This window comes from Silurus aristotelis (genome assembly GCF_946808225.1).
Source record: "Silurus aristotelis genome assembly, chromosome: 1".
Classification (NCBI taxonomy): domain Eukaryota; kingdom Metazoa; phylum Chordata; class Actinopteri; order Siluriformes; family Siluridae; genus Silurus; species Silurus aristotelis.
This window is the reverse complement of record NC_139574.1, coordinates 3,217,905-3,242,149: the sequence shown is the minus strand read 5'-3', so window position 1 is coordinate 3,242,149 and position 24,245 is coordinate 3,217,905. Positions and strand designations below refer to the sequence as shown.

The window sequence follows — 24,245 nt, the reverse complement described above, 5'->3', positions numbered from 1 at the left end:
CTCCCTCCTTTCTGTCAAGAGAAGTACAGTGCTGCCTTTCATCTGCACCATTCAGGCTCAGAGTGAAAGGAAAAGCAACTGTTGCAGTGGCAGAGAGAGTTTTACACACACACACACACACACACACACACACACACACACACACACACACACACACACACACACACACACACACACACACACACACACACACACAGTTTAGTCCTGCTGCACTGCACTATGGCTTGCTTATAATGCTTGGCTCACTTCAAAAATTTGGTGAATAGCTGATGAAGACAGGATGATGAGTAAAGAGAAAACCATGATGTGCTGTGATGAAGCAGAGTTACTCTGAAGATCATTAACACTATAGGAACAAACATTGTGGACACCTGACCTGAAGATTTGGATGTTCTCCTGCTATAGAGCTTTGATCTCAAATCTATTTACAGACAGACAGACAGACAGACAGACAGACAGACAGACAGACAGACAGACAGACAGACAGATAAAAAAAAGGTGAACAGACAGACAGACAGATAGACAGATAGACAGATAGATAGATAGATAGATAGATAGATAGATAGATAGATAGATAGATAGATAGATAGATAGATAGATAGATAGATAGGAAAAAGATGAACAGACAGACAGACAGACAGACAGACAGACAGACAGATAGATAGATAGATAAGAAAAAGATGAACAGACAGACAGACAGACAGATAGATAGATAGATAGATAGATAGATAGATAGATAGATAGATAGATAGATAGATAGATAGATAGATAGATAGATAGATAGATAGATAGATAGATAGATAGATTTCTATAACTACATGGTGATCACATCTACGACACTTGGCAGACGTCCCTATTCAGAGTGACTTACAAGCTAAGATTTAAGGGACTTGCTCAAAAAACAGCAGTGGCGGCTTGGTGCTTCTGGGGATTTGAACTCATGACCTTTCGATGCGGTTTACCATTGAGCTACAACCAAAACCAAAAGGAGAAAGGAAATAAATAGAGCATGCTGTACTCCTGCTCTAGTTACAACGTGGGTCTGGGAGCTTAAAAAAGGTTCTACATCTGTTAGAAATTCTTTTCATTTTTTGGGGTCATTTGCAAACTGAATTATTTTTATAATTATCTTAGAACAGATGTATGGAACATTTTTGGACTTGTTCTGCTCGAAAGATGGCTGCATATCAGGAATTTTCACAACATACCAGATTTTAACGCTTTCCGAAACAGTAAGGGATTTGAACCCACTTTCATGCTAACACACCATTTTGACTTGGTCCTCACTCTGTACACACACACTGTAAAATCTGTGTTTGTGTGGTCCAGATTTATTTTGTTGTTTGTTAAGAGATCATGAGGGAAACTCTTGTTTTCTTCTCGAATGTAAAGCCTGACTATGAAAGCGCACATTAATACAGTTGTCCGGTCACAGACTAAAGGTCCAGATCAGAGGAAGCCGAAATAAAGCCGCACATTCTGCTTACCCACGGGGGGCTTTTTTTCTACTAATAAAGAACATTCGATAGGGTTTTGTTTTCTGGAGTGTGCCGGAATGGGTTTCTCACGCTCTCGGGTTCGACTCTGTCTCACTTCTCATGAGAGAGAGGGAAGGAGAAAGGGGGAGACGTTGCCAAAATTCTTTACTGTTAGATGGAAGGAAACGTCAACACATTGCACCATTTGAAGATTCCATCATCTAACACTACTTATCAATGGGAAGGAAGCCAATCCAATTAAACTTAAACAATTACAAGCTCAATCCTGACCCAGGTGGGACTCGAACCCACAATCCCCAGCTCCGGAGGCTGATGCCTTATCCATTAGGCCACTGGGCCATGAGTTGGGGGGACCCATCATACATATTATCAGAAAGATTTGAGACATCATGATCAAGCAGAAAACCTAAAGGAGCAGCATTGTGGAAGTGAGCTGATATATTGGATTTATACAATTACAAAAGCTGATCTTGACCCAGGTGGGACTCGAACCCACAATCCCCAGCTCCGGAGGCTGATGCCTTATCCATTAGGCCACTGGGCCATAGAAATTTAGAGGAAATAGGGAGGAGTCAACCTAAAAGAGGCCACACAAGCTTGTGAGATGTGTCATGTCCAAGCTGTGAGATGATGTGGGATCTTCAACAAGTGATATTCGACCCTCCTTGGTGGCTCTATCAGACAATCAGAGTTTCATGCGGTATTAGAAACGTTGCGATTGGGGGCGATATGAGATATGGGTTTAAAGCTGGAGGTGCTGTAATTGAATCACTAGTGCAGGATTCCTGGGAATAGAATGTGTTGTCAGTCGTTTGTATATGAAATATGTGTGACCAAGTGTATGGAAAGTGTACACCTTTTTACACCTTTTGTCTAAACCACAAGCTGAAAGTCGAAACAATCTCCAAGGTAATATATATATATCTCCATGAAGATCTGCTTTCCATGGGTTGGATATAAAGGAAAATCTCCTGCTATATTACCTAACAAGCTTATATACTTTGGACGAGGTTTGTGGAACCTTGACCCTCAGATTGGCATGTGCCACCTTCTAAGCATCCAATGCACATTTGCACTTCTAATAACCTTCTGTGAAGACGTTCTACTTGTGGAGATTATATGGAGATTTGTGGAGATTCATTCAGTAAAGTCAGATACTGATGGAGATGAGGTGAGAAGGTCTGGGTGCATTTAGCGTTCACATTAACCTCAAAGGTTTGCATTGTGATGCTGGAACAGGTTCAATTAGTTCAAGTGGAGAGAAAATTTCATGCTACCGTTTAAAAAATAAAAAAAAATTTTGCTAACAGTTTGAAGAAGATCTGACTGGAGAAGTCTGAAGTTTTTCTGGAGTAGGAAACTAGATTTGCCATTGGCGTATCTCAAACAACCTGCACAAGAACAGATGTAATAAATTAGAAGTAAAGATTTTGGTCGACCATCAGGTTTTCTGTCATGGCATCATATCTCCTGGCGATTGTATTATTTTAGAGAGCTACTCGGGACATTCAGAAGATTCAGGACAAACATCTAATCCTCATGCAGTTACAATCAGGGTCCTATTGTATTATATTATTTTAAGAAAGGTACAGGAGGTAATGTTGCCACCTTACAGTTCCTGGTTGCTCCTAAACCTGGTTTACTGTTTGTGAGGTATTTTCCATGTCTACCTCCATGTCCAGTTGGTGTAAATTAGTCATTATGCTGAAGATGTTCTAAAGCCTGTTGCCTCCACCGCTCTGTGTTTGGATTGGACTCTGGCCCATGAAAAGCCACATGTGACCAAAGCATGACAAAAACAAATAGTATTCAGCCCATGCAAAGTCTCTGAAGACCAGGTCTTTGGTAGTTATCATTATATCATGGACTTTATCGCCATTATTAATAGCTCAATGTTCTTTTGGATTATTTGCTCATGCTTTCTTTGCCCAGATATTTTCATGGTCGCTTCTAATTTGGATTAAAAAAATGCTAAAGAACTTAAGGAATTTCTGATCTTATCAAACCATTTTTCATTAAACGACTCAAATTCTGCAAAGCAATGAGACGTTTGTGTCGGTTTCAGGTCTTCTATTTGCTATTTATTAAAACTCGCTTTAGCGTTTGGGTTGGAGGACTATTTCTGAATGTTGGTGAAACCTGGCCTATTGTTTGAACCAGTCAGTTACCAGGATTTAGGGGCCTTGGTAGAGGGCCCAGCTGGTCATATACAATTTGTGCTGAAATTGCCTTTCATTGTTTTATTATCATAACAAATTACTTAGAATTATAGACCTGCACTTTATGCCATATTTAAATCATGGAAATGTTCATCCAGGAGATTTTGGATCTGCTGGTTGCTTCTTTAGTTCTCCACTGAATACAGTCTATAATATTACCCACTTGCCCCAGTTTAAAGTGTCAATATAAACATCAGTACAGGCTCTAGAAAAGTGTCTTCTACAGCTTCCAGTAGAACCTAGTTTTGATATTTGAATACTAAATAAACAGAGTTGATATCAGTGCCAGTTTTTTGTTCGCGACTGACTAACGACTACAGAAGCTTCTGGTCTCTTCTTTTCCATCTTGAACATGGCTCCTAGTCCAAATGTTCTCTACTAACCAGGTTTCTCAGCATAGTCTGGGCTATCCGATTATATCTGTACCAGATTCTCTAAAGCAGACATGGGCAAGCTACGGCCCGCGGGCCACACACGGCCTGTTGGATTTCTTAATCCGGCCCGCCGAACGTGACCAAATTCTATTAAAATAGGTACGGGTAAACATGGGCGTAAATCCTGGGGGGGACCGGGATGACATGTCCCCCCCCCCCCAATAAAAAATATTAAAAAAATATCGCACTCTCTATTGTGGAAAATATATGTATGCATACCTAAGTAATTGTGTAAGTAGAAAAAAACCCGCAAAAAATTGCATTTAGAAACAGTTGAGTTCCCCCTCCCCTTCCTCACAGTGGTTTGACCCACTGCCTGTGTTCCCAGTTCATCTTACCTTCTCTACACACACGAGTCAGGTGTGTGTTCATCTCACCTGCTCTACACACACGAGTCAGGTGTGTGTTCATCTCACCTGCTCTCTGTACACACGAGTCAGGTGTGTGTTCATCTCACCTGCTCTACACACACGAGTCAGGTCTGTGTTCATCTCACCTGCTCTCTGTACACACGAGTCAGGTGTGTGTTCATCTCACCTTCTCTACACACACGAGTCAGGTGTGTGTTCATCTCACCTGCTCTCTGTACACACAAGTCAGGTGTGTGTTCATCTCACCTGCTCTACACACACGAGTCAGGTGTGTGTTCATCTCACCTGCTCTACACACACGAGTCAGGTGTGTGTTCATCTCACCTACTCTACACACACGAGTCAGGTGTGTGTTCATCTCACCTTCTCTACACACACGAGTCAGGTGTGTGTTCATCTCACCTGCTCTACACACACGAGTCAGGTGTGTGTTCATCTCACCTGCTCTACACACACGAGTCAGGTGTGTGTTCATCTCACCTACTCTACACACACGAGTCAGGTGTGTGTTCATCTCACCTTCTCTACACACACGAGTCAGGTGTGTGTTCATCTCACCTGCTCTACACACACAAGTCAGGTGTGTGTTCATCTCACCTGCTCTCTGTACACACAAGTCAGGTGTGTGTTCATCTCACCTGCTCTACACACACGAGTCAGGTGTGTGTTCATCTCACCTGCTCTACACACACGAGTCAGGTGTGTGTTCATCTCACCTGCTCTACACACACGAGTCAGGTCTGTGTTCATCTCACCTACTCTACACACACGAGTCAGGTGTGTGTTCATCTCACCTTCTCTACACACACGAGTCAGGTGTGTGTTCATCTCACCTTCTCTCTGTACACACAAGTCAGGTGTGTGTTCATCTCACCTGCTCTACACACACGAGTCAGGTGTGTGTTCATCTCACCTTCTCTACACACACGAGTCAGGTGTGTGTTCATCTCACCTTCTCTACACACACGAGTCAGGTGTGTGTTCATCTCACCTTCTCTCTGTACACACAAGTCAGGTGTGTGTTCATCTCACCTGCTCTACACACACGAGTCAGGTGTGTGTTCATCTCACCTTCTCTACACACACGAGTCAGGTGTGTGTTCATCTCACCTGCTCTACACACACAAGTCAGGTGTGTGTTCATCTCACCTGCTCTCTGTACACACAAGTCAGGTGTGTGTTCATCTCACCTGCTCTACACACACGAGTCAGGTGTGTGTTCATCTCACCTGCTCTACACACACGAGTCAGGTGTGTGTTCATCTCACCTGCTCTACACACACGAGTCAGGTCTGTGTTCATCTCACCTACTCTACACACACGAGTCAGGTGTGTGTTCATCTCACCTTCTCTACACACACGAGTCAGGTGTGTGTTCATCTCACCTTCTCTACACACACGAGTCAGGTGTGTGTTCATCTCACCTTCTCTACACACACGAATCAGGTGTGTGTTCATCTCACCTTCTCTACACACTCGAGTCAGGTGTGTGTTCATCTCACCTTCTCTACACACACGAGTCAGGTGTGTGTTCATCTCACCTACTCTACACACACGAGTCAGGTGTGCGTTCATCTCACCTACTCTACACACACGAGTCAGGTGTGCGTTCATCTCACCTGCTCTACACACACGAGTCAGGTGTGCGTTCATCTCACCTACTCTACACACACGAGTCAGGTGTGTGTTCATCTCACCTGCTCTACACACACGAGTCAGGTGTGCGTTCATCTCACCTGCTCTACACACACGAGTCAGGTGTGCGTTCATCTCACCTACTCTACACACACGAGTCAGGTGTGTGTTCATCTCACCTGCTCTACACACACGAGTCAGGTGTGCGTTCATCTCACCTGCTCTACACACACGAGTCAGGTGTGTGTTCATCTCACCTACTCTACACACACGAGTCAGGTGTGTGTTCATCTCACCTGCTCTACACACACGAGTCAGGTGTGCGTTCATCTCACCTGCTCTACACACACGAGTCAGGTGTGCGTTCATCTCACCTGCTCTACACACACGAGTCAGGTGTGCGTTCATCTCACCTTCTCTACACACACGAGTCAGGTGTGTGTTCATCTCACCTGCTCTACACACACGAGTCAGGTGTGTGTTCATCTCACCTGCTCTACACACACGAGTCAGGGGTGTGTTCATCTCACCTGCTCTACACACACGAGTCAGGTGTGTGTTCATCTCACCTGCTCTACACACACGAGTCAGGTGTGTGTTCATCTCACCTGCTCTACACACACGAGTCAGGTGTGTGTTCATCTCACCTGCTCTACACACACGAGTCAGGTGTGTGTTCATCTCACCTGCTCTACACACACGAGTCAGGTGTGTGTTCATCTCACCTGCTCTACACACACGAGTCAGGTGTGTGTCTGCGGCTCAATTAATGTTCAACTCTATTAACTAGGGGATTTTATTCACTTTAAATAAAGCGATTCTCTTTAATGTAGTTGATGCAGACTCATTCATAAATTAGTTGCGGCAAAAATGCTGATTAGCGATGTAAATTTCCATGAATCTGCTCTATTAGCGATTAAAATATGACTTATCTAGTGAACATTAGCTTGTTTACAATAGCTTGTAGCATAGTGCACTGACACTAACACACCAAAGCCGTTTCCCATGCAGTGTTTTATTTGGGATGAATTGGTATAATGTTAATTTAACATTAACACACAATTAGCATATTGTTTATCTGTGCATTTACTAAATGAGCGCTGTGCTACATCTGAACTGACCCCATTGTATTTATATAATCAATTTATATTCTGTTTTTAAGTGTCTTAATTAATTTTAAGTAAAAATGTAAACTTTTTTTAATTCCTTGTTTTGCTTTGTCTTTGAACCTGAGAAAAACTTGATAAAAAAAATTATAAAAGCAAAGTTTTTCACTGTGGGGACACTGTGTCTTTATAAGTATAATTTGACTATTATTTGTGTCCCCTTCAAAAATTGATCTTGAGAAATTTTATATTTATTGTCCCCCCCTACTGTTAAATGAAATTTACACCCATGCAGGTAAACCTTGTTTAATGAGCGCCGAGTGTTTAATACGGAGTGGACGACAAAATATTTTTTTACTGAGGTCCGATCAAAGCCCCTCACAGATCCAGGTTAACTTAACAACACCTCAGATCTATCCTGAGAATTGCCACAACAAAACTTACTCCAGACATTAATGAACTGGCAAAACAAGGAGTTCAACAACACTCTTCCTACTGAAACTGAACTTGAGTTTTTATGCTGTGTTTATTGATGCAATGGCAAAAAAAAAAAAAAAAAAAAAGATCAACATGTTGTTGATGTGTATCATGTGTGTATGTATGTATGTATATCCTGGCCCGGCCCCTCTGACAAATTTTAGAACCCATTGTGGCCCGTGAGTCAAAAAGTTTGCCCACCCCTGCTCTAGAGTCTACAGCACAAACTCGACCTTAACAAGGTCTAGAGCAGAGCCTGGTTCCGTTGAGATAAGTATATAGTCATCTCTATTTCTGGTTCAGCTGTCTCTTACAAAGCATGGTCTTGACAGGTTCTGTTTTTGGTGGTCCTCGCTGAAAAGGAACTACAGCAGTACATGGTTCTTCTGTTCCCTGCTGAACAGGGGCTAAAGCAGTGCATGGTTCTGCTGCTTCTCATTTAAACATATAACAGGGCCAGGTTCTGTTCTTCACTGAACAGAGTCTACAGTTCCTGGTTTTGCTGTTCTACACTGAACAGGAACTACAGCAGTGCCTGGTTCTGATCCTCAAAAAAAAAAACACAGTCTATACTTCCTGGTTTTGCTTTTCCCCACTAAAAAGGAACAACAGCAGTGTCTGGTTCCACCGTTTCCCGCTGAAATGGAACTACAACAATTCCCGGTTCTGTTCTTCAATGAACAGAGTCTACAACAGATCTTCTTCACTGGAAACCCCAATCCCAGTTCCGGCTATTCTTTGTTTCATTGGAAAAACTGCTAGACGCCTAGGTTTGTAGGGGACTGGTGTACAAGGCAATGCTGGTACTAGAAACAGGCACTGCTGTAATTCTTTTAGGAGAAAAACAGCAGGACCGGGAACTTTTGTAGTTCCTATTTAGTGCAAAATCACACAGTGCTTAGGTTCCTGTTTAGTGTGGAACAGCAAAACTGGGCGCTGCTGTAGTTTTTGTCTGTGAGGAACAGTAGAACCAGGGACTATGGTAGAACCAGGATCTGTTTCCTAATACTAAGTCAAGTCAAGTCAAGTCAAGTCAAGTTTATTTGTATAGCGCTTTTCACAACAGACATTGTCTCAAAGCTGCTTTACAGAAAACAACAGTGAAGGTGAATGGTGTGCGTTTGTCCCTGATGAGCAAGCCGTGGCGACAGTGGCAAGGAAAAACTCCCTTAGATGATATGAGGAAGAAACCTTGAGAGGAACCAGACTCAAAGGGGAACCCATCCTCATATGGGTGACATCAAGAGTTTGGTCATAAATATTTCAACAATACAGAACAATTTGTGATCATCATAGATCCAGCATCAGCTTCTTCATGCCAGGGCCTTTAAACACTCGGCATCTACTTCTCCATGATCATCCATAGGTCCATAATCTTCACGAGGTGGGACGTGACTGGAGCTGGCCAAACCTCAGGATGCCTCGGGATGGGGAGAGAAAGAGAAGCAGTGGAGAGAAATTAGCGTAGCTGCTGTTCATGATATTAACAGCACAAGTTGATAATGTGCATGTAATCATATATTCTGGAGCACAAGGTTGTGATGTGATGTGTGTGATGTGTGTTATGTGTAGGCTTTGCTAAAAAGATATGTTTTTAATCTACACTTAAACTGGGAGAGTGTATCTGAACCCCGAACACTGTCAGGAAGACTATTCCAGAGTTTAGGAGCTAAATGTGAAAATGCTCTACCGCCTTTAGTGGACTTTGCTATTCTAGGAACTACTAGAAGCCCGGAGTTTTGAGATCTCAGGGAGCGTGACGGATTGTAGCGTGTTAAAAGACTGGATAGATACATGGGAGCCAAACCATTTAGTGCTTTATAAGTGAGTAGCAGTAGTTTGTAGTCTATTCGAAACTTAATAGGAAGCCAATGTAGGGACGATAAGATTGGGGTTATATGATCATATTTTCTTGACCTAGTAAGAACTCTTGCTGCGGCATTCTGAACTAACTGAAGCTTGTTTATTAATGATGCAGGACATCCACCTAGTAATGCATTACAGTAGTCTATTCTAGAGGTCATAAACGCATGGACGAGCTTCTCTGCATCAGATATAGATAACATATTTCTTAGCTTAGAAATATTTCTAAGGTGAAAGAAGGCTGTTTTTGTAACTTGATTGATGTGATTTTTAAAAGATAAGTTGCTGTCTAAAATAACTCCCAGGTCTTTTACCGTTGAACTAGTAGTTACAGAACAACCGTCTAAATGCAGGCTGAGATGCTGGAGCGTCTGTGTACTATTTTTTGGGCCGATGAGCAAAATCTCCGTTTTATCAGAATTTAATAGCAGAAAGTTATGGGTCATCCAATCTCTTATTTCTTCAACACACTCAGTTATGCGAGCTAATTGAGCTGTATCGCCTGGTTTGGATGAAATATATAGCTGGGTATCATCAGCATAACAATGGAAGCTAATTCCATGCCTTCTAATAATATTTCCTAATGGAAGCATGTATATTGTAAAAAGCAGGGGTCCTAGAACTGACCCTTGTGGCACGCCATAATTTACTAGCATTATCCTGGATAGCTCTCCATTTAAATCTACGAAATGGTAACGATTGGACAGGTAGGATTTAAACCAGCTTAATGCCTGTCCCTGAATACCGATGTAATTCTGTAAGCAATCAAGGAGAAGATCATGATCTATAGTGTCGAACGCAGCACTTAGATCTAGTAAAACTAATAGGGAGATGTAGCCTTGGTCTGAAGCTAAAAACAGGTCATTAGTGATTTTAACTAGAGCAGTTTCTGTGCTATGATGGGGCCTAAAACCTGACTGAAACTCTTCAAAGATATTGTTCTCCTGCAAGTGGTTACATAACTGGGCAGCGACAATCTTTTCTAAAATCTTAGACATAAATGGGAGATTTGAAATTGGTCTGTAATTCGATAGCGTGTTTGGATCCAGATTAGGTTTTTTAATGAGGGGCTTAATAACTGCTAACTTGAGGGATTTAGGGACATGACCTAACGATAGTGAGGAGTTAATAATATTTAAAAGAGGCTCACCAGCTGTATATAACACTTCCTTCAGTAGTTTAGTGGGAATTGGATCTAACTGACATGTTGTTGATTTAGCTTTCATAATAGCATCATACAGCTCTTCCTGTCCTATACATGTAAAACAGTGTAGTTGTGGGTTTGTAAGTACGATTGTGTCGGGAGATGCTGTCAGAGGTTGAACTGCCACAATTGTTTTTCTAATGTTATCTATTTTTTCAGTGAAGAAATTCATAAAGTCTTCACTACTAAACTGTGATGGAACACATTTTTCAGATCCCTGATTTGTTGTTAATTTAGCGACTGTACTGAAAAGAAACCTGGGATTGTTTTTGTTATTTTCTATGAGTTTGCTCAGGTGTTTAGCTCTAGCAGCTTTTAGCGCCTGTCTGTAGCTAAGCATACTGTCTTTATACGCAATTCTAAATACCTCCAATTTAGTTTTCCTCCATTTTCTCTCCAGATTACGTGTTGTTCTCTTTAGGGCATGCGTATGACTATTATACCAAGGTGCAGGTGCTTGTTCTCGAACCTTTTTTAACCGGATGGGGGCAACAGTGTCTAAATTGCTAGTGAGGATAAGGTCTATGTTGTTCGCCATCTCATCAAGATGATCAGCAGTTATGGGTTTAATGTGAAACTAAGATAAATCAGGCAGGTTATTTATGAATCTGTCCTTAGTGGTTGGAATAATAGTCCTACCAGGTCGATACCGTGGTGAAACACGGTTAATCTGCTCTACCGGTAGTGTGAACAGTATGAGATAATGGTCTGTGATGTCATCACTCTGGGGTAAAATATCTATATCAGTGACGTCTGCTCCGTGGGATATTATTAAGTCTAGTGTGTGGTTAAAACGGTGGGTTGGTCTGGTGACTTTTTGTTTAACTCCAAAAGAGTTTAGTAAATCGACAAATGATAATCCTAGGGCATCGTTTGCATCATCGACATTAATATTAAAATCTCCTACAAGCAGCACTTTATCAAAACTGATCAAGAGGTCTGAGAGAAAACAAGCAAACTCATGGAGAAAATCAGCGTAGGGTCCTGGGGGTCTGTACACGGTGACCAGAGCGAGTTTTCTATGCATGTCTGAAAGTGCAATTTTAAGAACGAGCACTTCAAATGATTTAAAGCTGAATCCTAATCTCTGACTAACATTAAGAGAAGCACTATAAATGGTTCCTACACCCCCCCCCCACGACCAGTCTGACGGGGCTCATGCTTATAAACATATCCTGACGGTGTCGACTCGTTTAGACCCATATAATCACCTGGTTTAATCCAGGTCTCAGTGAGACAGAGTGCTGAGAGATTATTCTCTGTGATCATCTCACTTACAATCAGTGCTTTGGGTGCAAGTGATCTAATGTTTAAAAGACCGAACTTTAGAACTTTGTTGTGTTTGTTTATCTGGCATTTTAAGTTTTAACTGCAATAAGATTATTTCTGGATCTTGTGTATGTAATTCTTGGTTTTACTACCCGAGGAATAGATACGGTTTCTATAATCTGGGCTGTGTGTGAACTTGTAACTATTTGGTCTGTAGTATGCGTGTTCTTATAGTTGAAGATTTCTTGATGTCTTACCAGTCAGATGGTGTGAAGTATCCTAGAGATGGTATCTGATAGCACTGCTGCTCCAACTCTGCTGGGGTGCAGGCCATCAGGGCGGAAGAACCTAGGACGCTCCCAGAAACAGTTCCAGTTATTAACAAAGAGAAGTTTATGTTCTCGACACCATGACTGTAACCATTCATTTAGAGCTAAAAGTCTACTAAACTTCTCAGCCCCTCGCTGGTAAGTGGGAAGAGGTCCTGACACAATGATCCTCGTTGTGGGTGATGTGCTGCGTACCGTCTCCACCAGGATCCTGAAGTCCCTCTTTAAGATCTCCGTTTGCCGCAGCCTGGTGTCGTTTGATCCGGCATGGAGAACAACCGCTCCGAAGTTCTCGTTCAGGATCGCAGGTACCTGCGCAGCGACATCCAGAACACGAGCACCAGGAAACAGCGAGTGTGCACCTTACCTTTAGCTCGGGTAGCGCGGACATGCCGGACGATGGAATCTCCGAGAATAACAGTGTCGCGTTCCGTCTCGCGGAGGGGGACGAAGCGGTTCTCGGTCGAGATCTCGAAGGCCGGTGGTGGAGGTGGAGACGTCCTCGATCGGGGCTTGGCTTGTCTCTTCCGCCGCGGCCGCATCCAGGGTCCATGTTGCACCGGTGCCGGAGTTGTAGGTGCGCTGGGCCTGGGCATAGAAGCACGCGGAGTTGATGTGCTGGGAGCGTTAGGTTCAACCCGGGAGTTTACCTGGGATGAGTGCGCGTCCGCCCGTGATGTTTCCAGCGCCGCTTTCCGCTCTCGCAGCTGGGCATGCTTTACATGCAGCTCGCGAATCTGTTTCTCCAATGCCTCCATCTCCAACGCCACCGTTTGCAACTCGAACGAGTCCTCACCTGTGCTCGAATGCAGACAAACAACCGGCATAGTGCTTATCGTCAAGAACAGATTTATTATACAGAGATGTGAGTGAGAGAAAATAAATATAAACAACTAACTATATAACAACTAGTTATTGTCGAGTTAACTAACTACAGGCACAAGTCAGGAAGACAAAAACAATTAAGGATTATTAAAAGAGGAAAAACGGATGGATAGATAGCAAAGTTTGTTTGAAAGACGCCGAGAGAGATACAAACACGTAACTCGCGGCAAACAAGTCAAACACAGGAAGCTACGTCACAGGAAGCTACGTCACCTAAACAGTCGTGCCTTGCTGTGCCTAGGGTGTATTTATATTTGGCAGGTGCCCTTATCCAGAGTGACTTACAACTGAGCAGGTGAGGGTTAAGAACCTTGTTTGAAGACCCAACAATGGTAGCCTGGTGGTGCTGGGATTGAAACTCATGACCTTCCGATCCAATGCTTTAACCACTAAGCTGCCACTTCCCCTACTGAAAGATGCCAAACACTTTGGAACTCTTCCAGTCATAACTATTTATTTATCGCAGTGTTTTACTTAAAAAAAAACCTTTTGTTGATAACACACTAATTATATATTTTATAGCCGTGGTTTAACGAGACTCAGCTAGAAATACAGAAGGAGAAAATAACTTTTGGAAGAAGAGAAAGAAAGAGAGAAGCCAAACTGGTTCACTGCCAGCATTCTGTTCAAGCCCGGGCTAATAACTCAGGGCTTTTTGTTTCCTCTTTGGGAAACTCGATCTTGATTGTTCATTTGCAAAGGCTGAGTAATTTTCCCCAAAATACAACTAGCAGAAAAAACATGCTATTATACAACACACAATGCTCATGCTAACCATGTGGATTAGGAGACTGAAGGTCTTTTATATTGGGGGGCTAATTGAATCAACAGCCTGTAGAGACTTGTCAGTCATTTATAATGTACAGTACAGGTGACTTAAAAAAGCTGACACTGCATCTCCGAGAGTAACAAGACAGGGCGTGTGGGACACTTGTCTTCTTTGCTATGAGCACCATATTCCAATCTGCATTCCTGGCTCCTAGTTAGCGATGCCTTCGTTCCCACAGGAAACAAAAATCTCAGCGGCTGCACAAAAAGAAAGGCTGTGTAAAGAACCTGTAAAGAGGTCGGCCACAAAGCAGCGGTTGGCATTGATTCATCTTTTTCTTTTGTACTTGTAATCACCAGAAGGCAGGACAAACCTGCAGACTGGCACATCCCTCCGAAGCGAACACAAAGGAGCCGTGCTTGTTTATAATCGCTCTCGTGAATGAGGACAACCTCGTCTCACACGGAAGAGGCCCCCGAGCAGGCAACACGACGTCGATGGTCTCCGCCTTCTGAGGGATGTGATTTCAGCTGGCGTCTCTTTTTATTGCCTGTGGGGTTAATACCCTTGGTGGTTCAGGAATTGGACTTAGGCTCGGAAGGTTGTGAGTTCAAATCCCAGCCATACCAAGCTGCCACTCCTGGTCCCCTGCGCAGAGCCCTCAACCTTTGGTGGTTGCTGTGAATAAGGGCATCTACCAAATGTAAAACGTAAGGTAGGAAATGAACTGCGTTCCAGAAAATATAACTTTCGTCTTGTTAAAGACAACAGATTCTGAACTTTATGGCCACCCGTTTGTGACTATCTGACCTTTTGGATGTCCTGGAACCCCCCATTCGACATTTAGTTCCCAATAGTGTCAGACTATCAGATGTATGCTGATCAGCCATAACATTATGACCTGCCTAATGTTGTGTTGGTCCCCTTTTAGCTGCTAAAACAGTCCTAACCAATTGATCATCAACAGCATGAACTTCTTCAGCAGTTTGAGCTACAGGAGTTCGTCTGTTGGCTCGGACCACACGGACCAGCCTTCGCTCCTCACATGCATCAATGAGCCTCGTCCGCCCACGACCCTGTCACCAGTTCACCACTGTTCCTTCCTTGGAGCACTTTTGATAGATTACTGCAGACCAGGAACATCCCACAAGAGCTTCAGTTTTAAAGACGCTCTGACCCAGATGTCTAGACGTCACAACTTGTCAAACTCACTCAAATCCTTATTTCTCCTGCTTCTAACATCAACTTTGAGGACAAAATGTTCACTTGGTACCTAATAAATAAATCCACTCACTCACAGGTGCCATGTTGAAGAGATCATCAGTGTTCTTCACCACTCATAATGTTACGATGTTATTATGTATGAAGAACGGCCCCCTGGTGTTGATGGTGAACATGAGCAGAAGTGCGGGCAAGCATGAACAGTACAGATCAGCTCTCACAGGATGGCCATGTCAGCTGAAACCACTCAACAAGGTGTTTCCGCTCGGGTAAAAACAGCGAGTCATCACGCCGCTTTTTTTCACACATGCCGGGGTCGAGCGAAGCCATTAAACTCTCTTGAACTCTTCTCTGATATGTTCCTAATTCGAAGAAATATGTTTGATACACACGTTGTTGACAAAAGTATTGGGACAGGTGGCTTTTCCAGTTGTTCTTTACACCGTTTGATAGCACAAAGCAAACTCCAAATCTGTTCCAGAATGAACATGTCACTGTGCAAAAAAACAGCTCCATGAAGATATGGGTTTACACTGTATCCAAAGCAGTTGGTGGGATTTAAACTCACAACCTTTTGAGCAAGAATCCAACATTTTAATCACCGATTTTAACCATCTTTAGTGGTGGGATTGGAATCTCTTGAATGACCTGCTCTAGGGCTCTGACCTCAGCCTTAACTGCTCTGGAGGATCAGGAACCGATGAAGAAAGATCATTGAACAAAAAATGTGTCATCAATCCAATCATCCAATTAAGAATCGTGTGTGTGTGTGTGTGTGTGTGTGTGTGTGTGTGTGTGTAGGTTTTAACTGGTTTGTGTAGATTCAGTTATGATTTTTGGATGTATGTGAAACAAAACGCTATTGTTATGAACATGCAGTAGATTCTGCAAGGTGTCTGTAAACTTATGAGCTTCACCGTACTCCAAACTTTGCCAGTAGTGTGAGACTAAGCGATCAGCAGTGCCGCCAGCAGAGGGCGACATTTTTGTTTACTACTGTTCTACACTCAGCCTCTCATCTGTACATTCAACACTACACATATGAAGCATAGAGATTTGTGTATTTGCTGTCAGTTTTGCTGAGTAATGAGTCATGTGTTGTGTGTCAGGTAAGGAAGGAAAGGATAGAAGTCAAATCCAAAATAAAGATTAAAAGAATGTAATGGAAAAGAAGGAAAGAAAAAAGAACTAAAAAGAAAAGGAACATGGAAAGGTTCAAATATAAAAAGAGGAAACAGATAAAAAATAAAAATCAAATAAAGGATGGAAGGAAGGTGTAGAAGAAGAAGAAGAAGTATAAGTAGAAGAAGGGAGGCTACAAAAGGATGGTTGGAAGGGACACAACAAGGAAAAATGTAAATGAAGAAAAGATGGACAGAAGAGAAAGAAAGAAAGAAAGAAAGAAAGAAAGAAAGAAAGAAAGAAAGAAAGAAAGAAAGAAAGAAAGAAAGAAAGAAAGAAAGATCGCTAATTTGGTGTACTGGATAAAGGTGTTGAGGAATGAAAAAATTTAGGAAGGAAGATAAACATGTGGAAGTTAAAGGCAAAAAAAGGAAGAAAAGTGAAACAGGACAAAAAGAAGCAAGGAAAGGGTTAATGTAAATGATGGAGAAATGCAACCGAAGAATGAAAGAATGGCGGTAAAAAGAAAGAAGGGAAACAAATAATTGTGAAAAAAAATAAAAAGGGAAGGAAGAAAGAAAACATTTAAGAAAAGAACATAAAAGGAAGAAGATAAAAGATGTGAAAAAAAGAAGGAAGGAGAGAAGGAAGAAAGAAAGGAATAGTAAATGGGTGTACTGGGTGAATGGATGCAGAAGCAGAAGAATTTAGGAAACAAGACGAGTGTGTGGAAGACAAATAGATAGAGGAACGAAGAAAAGACGGAAGGAAGAAGGGAAGAGAGGAAGGTGAATGAAGGGAATGAAGAAACGTGACACAAACCGAAGAACTGCATCTCCACGTAGTTCCAGAACGTTGACTCAGGGAGGAACCGGAACCGTGTACTAAAGATATAAGAGTTGCGATGTTGTGCATCAACTCGCTCTCCTCCCTCCTGGCCTGCTGCCCTCGGAGAAGTTTATTAAGCCAATCAGAAATAGCAACAGGTCGTGTGTGTGTGTGTGTGTGTGTGTGTGTGTGTGTGTGTGTGTGTGTGTGTGTGTGTGTGTGTGTGCGTGTGAGTGTGTGTGTGAGAGAGCTGAGAGCTTGGTTTGACAAGACCCTGGAGCCAGTTACAGAGAATAACAGAATATAAGAGAGAGAAAGAGAGAGACAGAGAGAGAGAGATAGAGAGAGAGAGAGAGGGGGGGGGGGGACGTTGGAGAGGAGATCTCTCCCACGCCACTTTCAGAATGCTCAGTGTCATGTGGTTTCTCCGAGCGTTCTTCACGGTAAGAGCTTCATCCTCGTTTTCCTTCTGTACTTCTGATTGAGGCAAATCCTGTTCAGAGAGGTGTGTGTGTGTGTGTGTGTGTGTGTGTGTGTGTGTGTTTTGTACCATGTATTTGTGTTTATTCGGTTCTCATGGAGATGTTTATGAGCAGGAAAGGTCTCCATGGTGGTTGATTTGACTGATAGATCATTCTGGTGCTGAAATGACTGGTATATTGATGAATCATATAAAAGTCAGGGGTCCAGTTTGGTGTGGCTGGGATTTGAACTCACAACCTTCAACACCAAAGTCCAACGTCTTAACCACTAAACTCCTACTATAATGAGACACCTGAATTTTCAGCCATATGGGGTTCTTCCTCAAAATTTCCCACAGTCTTGGAAGCACACAATTCCACAGGACATCCCTTAACTCGACCTTGGAAACCCAAACCTGTTCGAAGAAGATATGCTTCACATGGGATGGAGTGAAAGGTCTTCTGCTCTGGAGCTCTCCAGACATTTTTCACACTGTCTGCAGATGAAAGTGGTTTTCATATTTTTTTACAGGCTCATTTTCTTCAGGTTGGATTTTTCTGTTTTTGTTGTATGGGGTAATGTGGGTTCAGAAACAGCCAAAACAACAAGATAAGATCAGCTGGATGATAAAGATGCATGAGAGACTTTACATGAGAAGATTTAGCAGTAATCATAACACGGCAGGAAGATTGCACAAGACTCAACGAGTGTATGAAGATTTTACTGAACTCCATTGTGGAGCAGTCAAGCAGTGGCTACAGATTGAGAAGATTGTGGGAAGGTAGAAGATGGAGGAATAAGTGGTAGCAGTGGTAGAGGATGGATGGATAAGTGGTAGCAGTGGTAGAGAATGGAGGGATCAGTGGAGCAGTGGTAGAGGATGTAGAGATCAGTGGAGCAGTGGTAGAGGATGGAGGGATCAGTGGAGCAGTGGTAGAGAATAGAGGGATCAGTGGAGCAGTGGTAGAGGATGGAGGGATCAGTGGAGCAGTGGTAGAGGATGGAGGGATCAGTGGAGCAGTGGTAGAGAATAGAGGGATCAGTGGAGCAGTGGTAGAGGATGGAGGATTTAATGGAGCAGTGGTAGAGGATGGAAGGATCAGTGGAGCAGTGGTAGAGAATGGAGGGATCAGTGGAGCAGTGGTAGAGGATGAAGGGATAAGTGGTAGCAGTGGTAGAGGATGGAGGGATCAGTGGAGCAGTGGTAGAGGATAGAGGGATCAGTGGAGCAGTGGTAGAGGATGGAGGGATCAGTGGAGCAGTGGTAGAGGATAGAGGGATCAGTGGAGCAGTGGTAGAGAATAGAGGGATCAGTGGAGCAGTGGTAGAGGATGTAGAGATCAGTGGAGCAGTGGTAGAGGATGTAGAGATCAGTGGAGCAGTGGTAGAGGATGTCGAGATCAGTGCAGCAGTGGTAGAGGATGTAGAGATCAGTGGAGCAGTGGTAGAGGATGTAGAGATCAGTGGAGCAGTGGTAGAGGATGTAGAGATCAGTGGAGCAGTGGTAGAGGATGGAGGGTTTAATGGAGCAGTGGTAGAGGATGGAAGGATCAGTGGCGCAGTGGTAGAGGATGGAGGGATCAGTGGAGCAGTGGTAGAGGATGGAGGGATCAGTGGAGCAGTGTTAGAGGATGGAGGGATCAGTTGAGCAGAAAGGAGAAAAGAAGAAAGAAGAAAGGTACGAGGAGAGGAGGAAGGAAAAAAAGAATGAAGGAAGGTAGCAGGAGAAAAGGAATGACAAAATAAAGTGAAATAACGAAATAAGGAAAGAAAATAGGAGAGGAAACAGAAAGAAAGAAAAGGAAAGGAAACTGAAAAAAGGAAAAGAAGGAAAGGAAACACAAGACAAGAAAAAGAAAGGATATGAAATGTAAAGAAAGAAAATAAAAAGAGGAAAGGAAAAGAACGGAAGGAAATGGAAATTAAATGAATGGCTTTACTCCTCTTTTTTCTTCTTTTTTTCTCTCAACACTGTTTGCAATGAATGTTTTTCACCAAACTGAATTAATCATCATCATCATCATCATCATCATCATCATCATCATGTTCTTTGTGAGGGGAATCTGGCTATGATTAGTATCTGCTACTAACCGGTCCATTGTCTAGACGAGACTCGGAGAAAGAACGAGAGAAAAAACACTCGCTGGAGGTGAAGTCTAGACTCCAGAAAAAAAAGCCCAGATGTCTCTGCCAGATTTTCTTTTTCATTGGTATTATTTTTGATTAGATGAGAACGTGGATTCTGTGATCATCCCTCTCCAGTGTCCAGATGTTTTTAGCTGGATAATGATCTCTACTGGGAGCCATAAGCAATTACGCAAACTTTTCCCATCTCACTGACAACCGGCTGGAAGTTTTCTCGTGTCTGTGAGCTATTTTTCTGTTTTCTCCTGCGTGTGTATTTCGGCTGGAGATAAGCAGTGGGTTCGGATCCTTATAAGGACACTTTACAGGACGTTCCTTCATCTGGGGTTTAGATGTTTGTGTGTCGAATTACGAGCTACGGAGATAAAAAAAACGACCTTCAAAATGCCTCCAAATTCATTCATACAATGTCCGAGTAACCTTGAACACCTCAGTGTTGGCTCTTAGAGGGAATGGATATTCCAGCAGCGCTCTTAAGCACATCTTTGTATCGAACTCGTTTAGCTCCATCCACTGGCGTCACACTCGTCCTTCATGACTGAAGGTCAAATCCACAAATCTAATAAAGGGACACTAATAAAGTTTTGAGACACGCTCAGTTAACAAGTACTTTATTTATCTACGTTTACGACTTATGAAGGTCGGTGCTCCCTGCGACTGTGCGTGCAGCCTTGTGCTGCCATCTATTGGCATGTCTTTGACACCACCTCGTTTCAGGAAACTCCTCCTCCCATGTGTGAAGAATAGTTTTAGGAATATTAGTTGGAAATGCATCGATAGATCTGATACCGGATACACGGTATTGCCAAAAGTATTGGGACACCTGACTTTCCCAGGAATTTCTGCTTCGTCCCCAAACCCCAAATTAGGGTTACACAGTAATATAGGACACGGTGGCATGAGATTTTTCCTTCACCTGAACTTGGAGACCCAAAACCTTCTCCAGCACGACGATGCACAAAGCCAGCTCCATGAACATGTGCTTTCCATGGGTTGGATGTGTGTGGAAGATCTCCTGCTTTAGAGCTCTGTCTTTAGAGAGCACCAGTTCTTTTTACCTCACCTTTACTAATGGCCTTCTATCTAAATATCCTCAGAAGTACACTTGAAAATTTAGGAACATCTTCCCAGAAGAGTGGAGGTTACTATAAGAGCATATGGAGACTAAATGAAGAATGGGGTGATCAATAAATGACACACCAATGGTGTGCTTGGGTGTCCGAATACTTCTGGGTGTAAAGATTGAACATATGGTGGCACACTAACACTAATGTGTTCACACAATGTTCAAGAATTACCTCATCATCGCATTGCTGTACTCCGGAACCCTCAATGAGCGAGGAATGAGATCTTACCATAGAGTGGGCGGGAATCATGGAGGACATAAGAACGATTGAAGAAAGGGTGATAGTTCTAGCAAAAGACTGTTGGGTTAATTTCCATTCACTTGAACTGGGGACCCAAACCTGTTCCAGCATAATAAATGCCCCTACACACAAAGCAAACTTCATGAAGATATTGTTTACATGGGTTGGAAGATGTGGAAGATCTTAATTAGCCTGCTATAGAACTCTGACCTCAACCCCAAGACTCCTCAATCTACATCAGTACCTGTCTGTACCAACACCATTGTGGCTGAATGAGCACAAATCTCCATTAACACACTCCAGAATCTAGTGGAACATCTTCCCAGAAGAGCAGAGCTTATTATAAGAGTAAATAGAGACTTGGTGTGGAACGGGATGTTCATGGCGAGGTGTCCACAAACCAGATAAGCTTCAGAATTCTGATTCCTAGATCACATGACTGATCAGATATTTACAGTAGAAAAAGTCAGGCATGTTGAAGAATCGAGAAGAGCTTATGGTACACAGTGAAGTCTTCATCGCACTCTCCTACTCATCGTGACTCATCGTGCCAGGCCTGGTCAGTTTGTTGGTTGAATAGCATTGGTGTGAAACATCGGAACAATTGCATCATGGGAAACTCGGTTTAATAAAGCACGACTTTTCCACTGCGGGTTGCGTGGGTGTTTGTGGTATTTCTTCATTTGGAATGTCAGGATGGAGGGCGGCTTCTCAAATCTTGCACCCATGTTTCAATTTTGAGTTAATATATGATTTTCTATTAATTTTCCACTAGGTGGCCAAAACATGTACTTTGGACAGGACCTTCCCAGTCCCACCTTTAGTCCCTATTCACTTTTATAATAAGCTCCAATCTTCTGGGAAGATTTTGTGGAGATTTGTGGAGATTCATTCAGCCACATTGGTGTTAGTAAAGTCAGGTCCTGATGTAGATGAGGTGAAGTGGACCCATAGATTGCTTGTCTTCATAAGCCTTAGTTTGTGCACAGGCTTTCCAAGTTCTAGCAAAGGAAGAATTTTCTGGTCCCACATTCAATTTGTGTCCCTCCATCTTTGTCGGAACAGTTTGGGAAAGAATCATAGATGGGTTCTTTTTATTATTATATAAATGAATGGCGTCATTAGGAATCATGTGAGCTCCACGCAAAACCGTTGCTGATTTCTTGCACAGCGAGACGCCTCCATCTGCTCTTTGATGCCTCTCATTTAGAGCCGACGTGTAGAAGGTGGAGATGCTGAACACTAAACACATCCCTCCTTCTGTCTGTCATTAGACTGGTGCAATCTCTTCATCACTGTATGTAGCACTGCAGGTTCTCTCTCAAACACACACACACACTGATTTTGGATCTATTCATTGTCGCGACAGGCTCCGGGGACACCCACACGCCCACATAGACCCACACACACACACATATACACACACAAATATACACACACAAAGAGCAGGGCTCCGGTTACTTCCTGCTAGTCAGGAATGACCTCACACACAGACACACACTCTGGGATTAGCAAAATGGTATCAATTCCACATGGCTGCTTCACATATACACACACACACACACACACACACACACACACACACACACACACACACACACACACACACACACACACAGCTTTCAAATGCACTTACATGATAAATTGAAATCTTTTTCAAGTCCTTCTCTAAATTTACAGCTCATGATATTATATTAGCATAAATATATTTTTTATATATATTTCTATATTAGATTTTTTACAGAAAGCTTTGCGTTACACAGGGTGTTGCAAGGAAAGAGGAGAATTTGGAGCTAGGAGTTGGTGAACCCTGAGGCGTGGACGATTGTTTGGAACCAGTGTGAGCTTGTTTTAAACCCCTTGCTGTTAGTTGTAATGGAGCGGTGAAGTGATGGCCAAAGAACGTCCGCTGTGAAAAGCTTTTTTATAAGACTGTTGGTTGGAAGTGTGAAGGGGATTTTGGCAGTTTGGACGTCACAATCGTGTCCCGTCTGCTAATGCTATTACAGCATGGGCGCGTCATTTCGGAGATACAGTAAAGATGACGTGTGTTGTGGAACCTCGTCCTCACAACGACGTCCGACGACTCGAACAGCCTCGATGTTCTCTGGTTTTGAAAACGTGATGTCCTAACTGGTAATTCCCTTCACGCAGCACTCACGTTATCACCATTCTAATAAAAGGTTTTTAGAGTAAACGCTTATTGTGCACTGCTCCACTGCTTTATTATAACTAATAGCAAGGGATTCAAAACAAGCTCACACTGGTTCCAAACAATCACAGATGTTCCAGTGTCTCCAACCCCTAATTCTAAAATTTCCCGTTTCCCTGCACCACACTGTACGTGGTGGTATCAAAAAGTTTAGAGACTCGCTCTGTCTACAAGATACGGCTTTATTTATCTACATTTACACACTACCACCTTTAAAATAGTCCCCTTGCACAGCAATACAGCGCCCCCCAGGGTTCTTGAGGAACGTGTTGAAAAGAAGATGTCTTCTTTTCAAAATGCGTCAAGCTCCTATTTGCGATTCAGCCGAATCTGGCGAGTGGGTTGTGTGCGGATGTGAGGCGATCATCACGAGTGGAGCTTCTCGAAGGGCTTCCTAATCTCGTCGAACGTACGTCACGTCAAAAAAATCAAATCCGCGGGTGCGGAAGTGAGATCATGTTGTTTCCGCCGAGAAACGTGTGATTTGGAGCTCGGTGATGGGACGTGCACGTGGTACACAGGACGATGTCTTTTGGCACACTGACTTTTGAAAGTCGGTGCTGCCTGTGACTATGCGTGCAGCCTCGTGCCGGTGAGTTACAAAACATGTCTCCAAACATTTTGATACCATGTCGTATACAATCATGTTTTTTCCGCTACTGATGGCTAGTCATGATACTGAACAGGAGGATGTGAGGGTTTTATGTTAGCATCAGTGAGTACAATAATTAGCCACTTTATCTTGAGGTAGTAAAAGTCAGGACACAGTGTTTTGTGAAAAAAATAAAAGCAATAATTGTGACCAGTGTTCTAGATGGCAGTTAGAGA

The 24,245-nt window shown here is 42.9% G+C and overlaps 1 protein-coding gene and 2 long non-coding RNA genes across 6 annotated transcripts in view; 2 read left to right on the top strand and 1 right to left on the bottom strand.

Annotated features, from left to right (window-relative positions):
• Positions 1-24,245, top strand: part of LOC310727183 (rho guanine nucleotide exchange factor 4-like) — a 135,884-nt gene that overhangs the window by 23,584 nt on the left and 88,055 nt on the right. Inside the window, exon 1 of one of the 4 annotated variants that reach the window (XM_083543419.1) lies at positions 17,472-17,674. The exons of 2 other annotated variants lie outside the window; for them this stretch is intronic. In XM_083543419.1, the coding sequence (XP_083399545.1) occupies positions 17,636-17,674 (39 nt within the window). In that variant the 5' untranslated portion in view covers positions 17,472-17,635. Of the gene's footprint in view, positions 1-17,471; positions 17,675-24,245 lie in introns of those variants that run through there. One more of the 4 variants, XM_083543420.1, reaches the window with a different exon arrangement.
• LOC310733656 lies at positions 4,165-7,361 on the top strand. Its single transcript, XR_014535841.1, has 2 exons — positions 4,165-4,512; positions 6,906-7,361. It is a non-coding gene; the product is annotated as an uncharacterized lncRNA (long non-coding RNA).
• On the bottom strand, positions 13,762-17,375 carry LOC310730846. The gene is made up of 3 exons (XR_014534981.1): positions 15,770-17,375; positions 14,434-15,702; positions 13,762-14,317 (listed from the first exon to the last, which is right to left on the bottom strand). It is a non-coding gene; the product is annotated as an uncharacterized lncRNA (long non-coding RNA).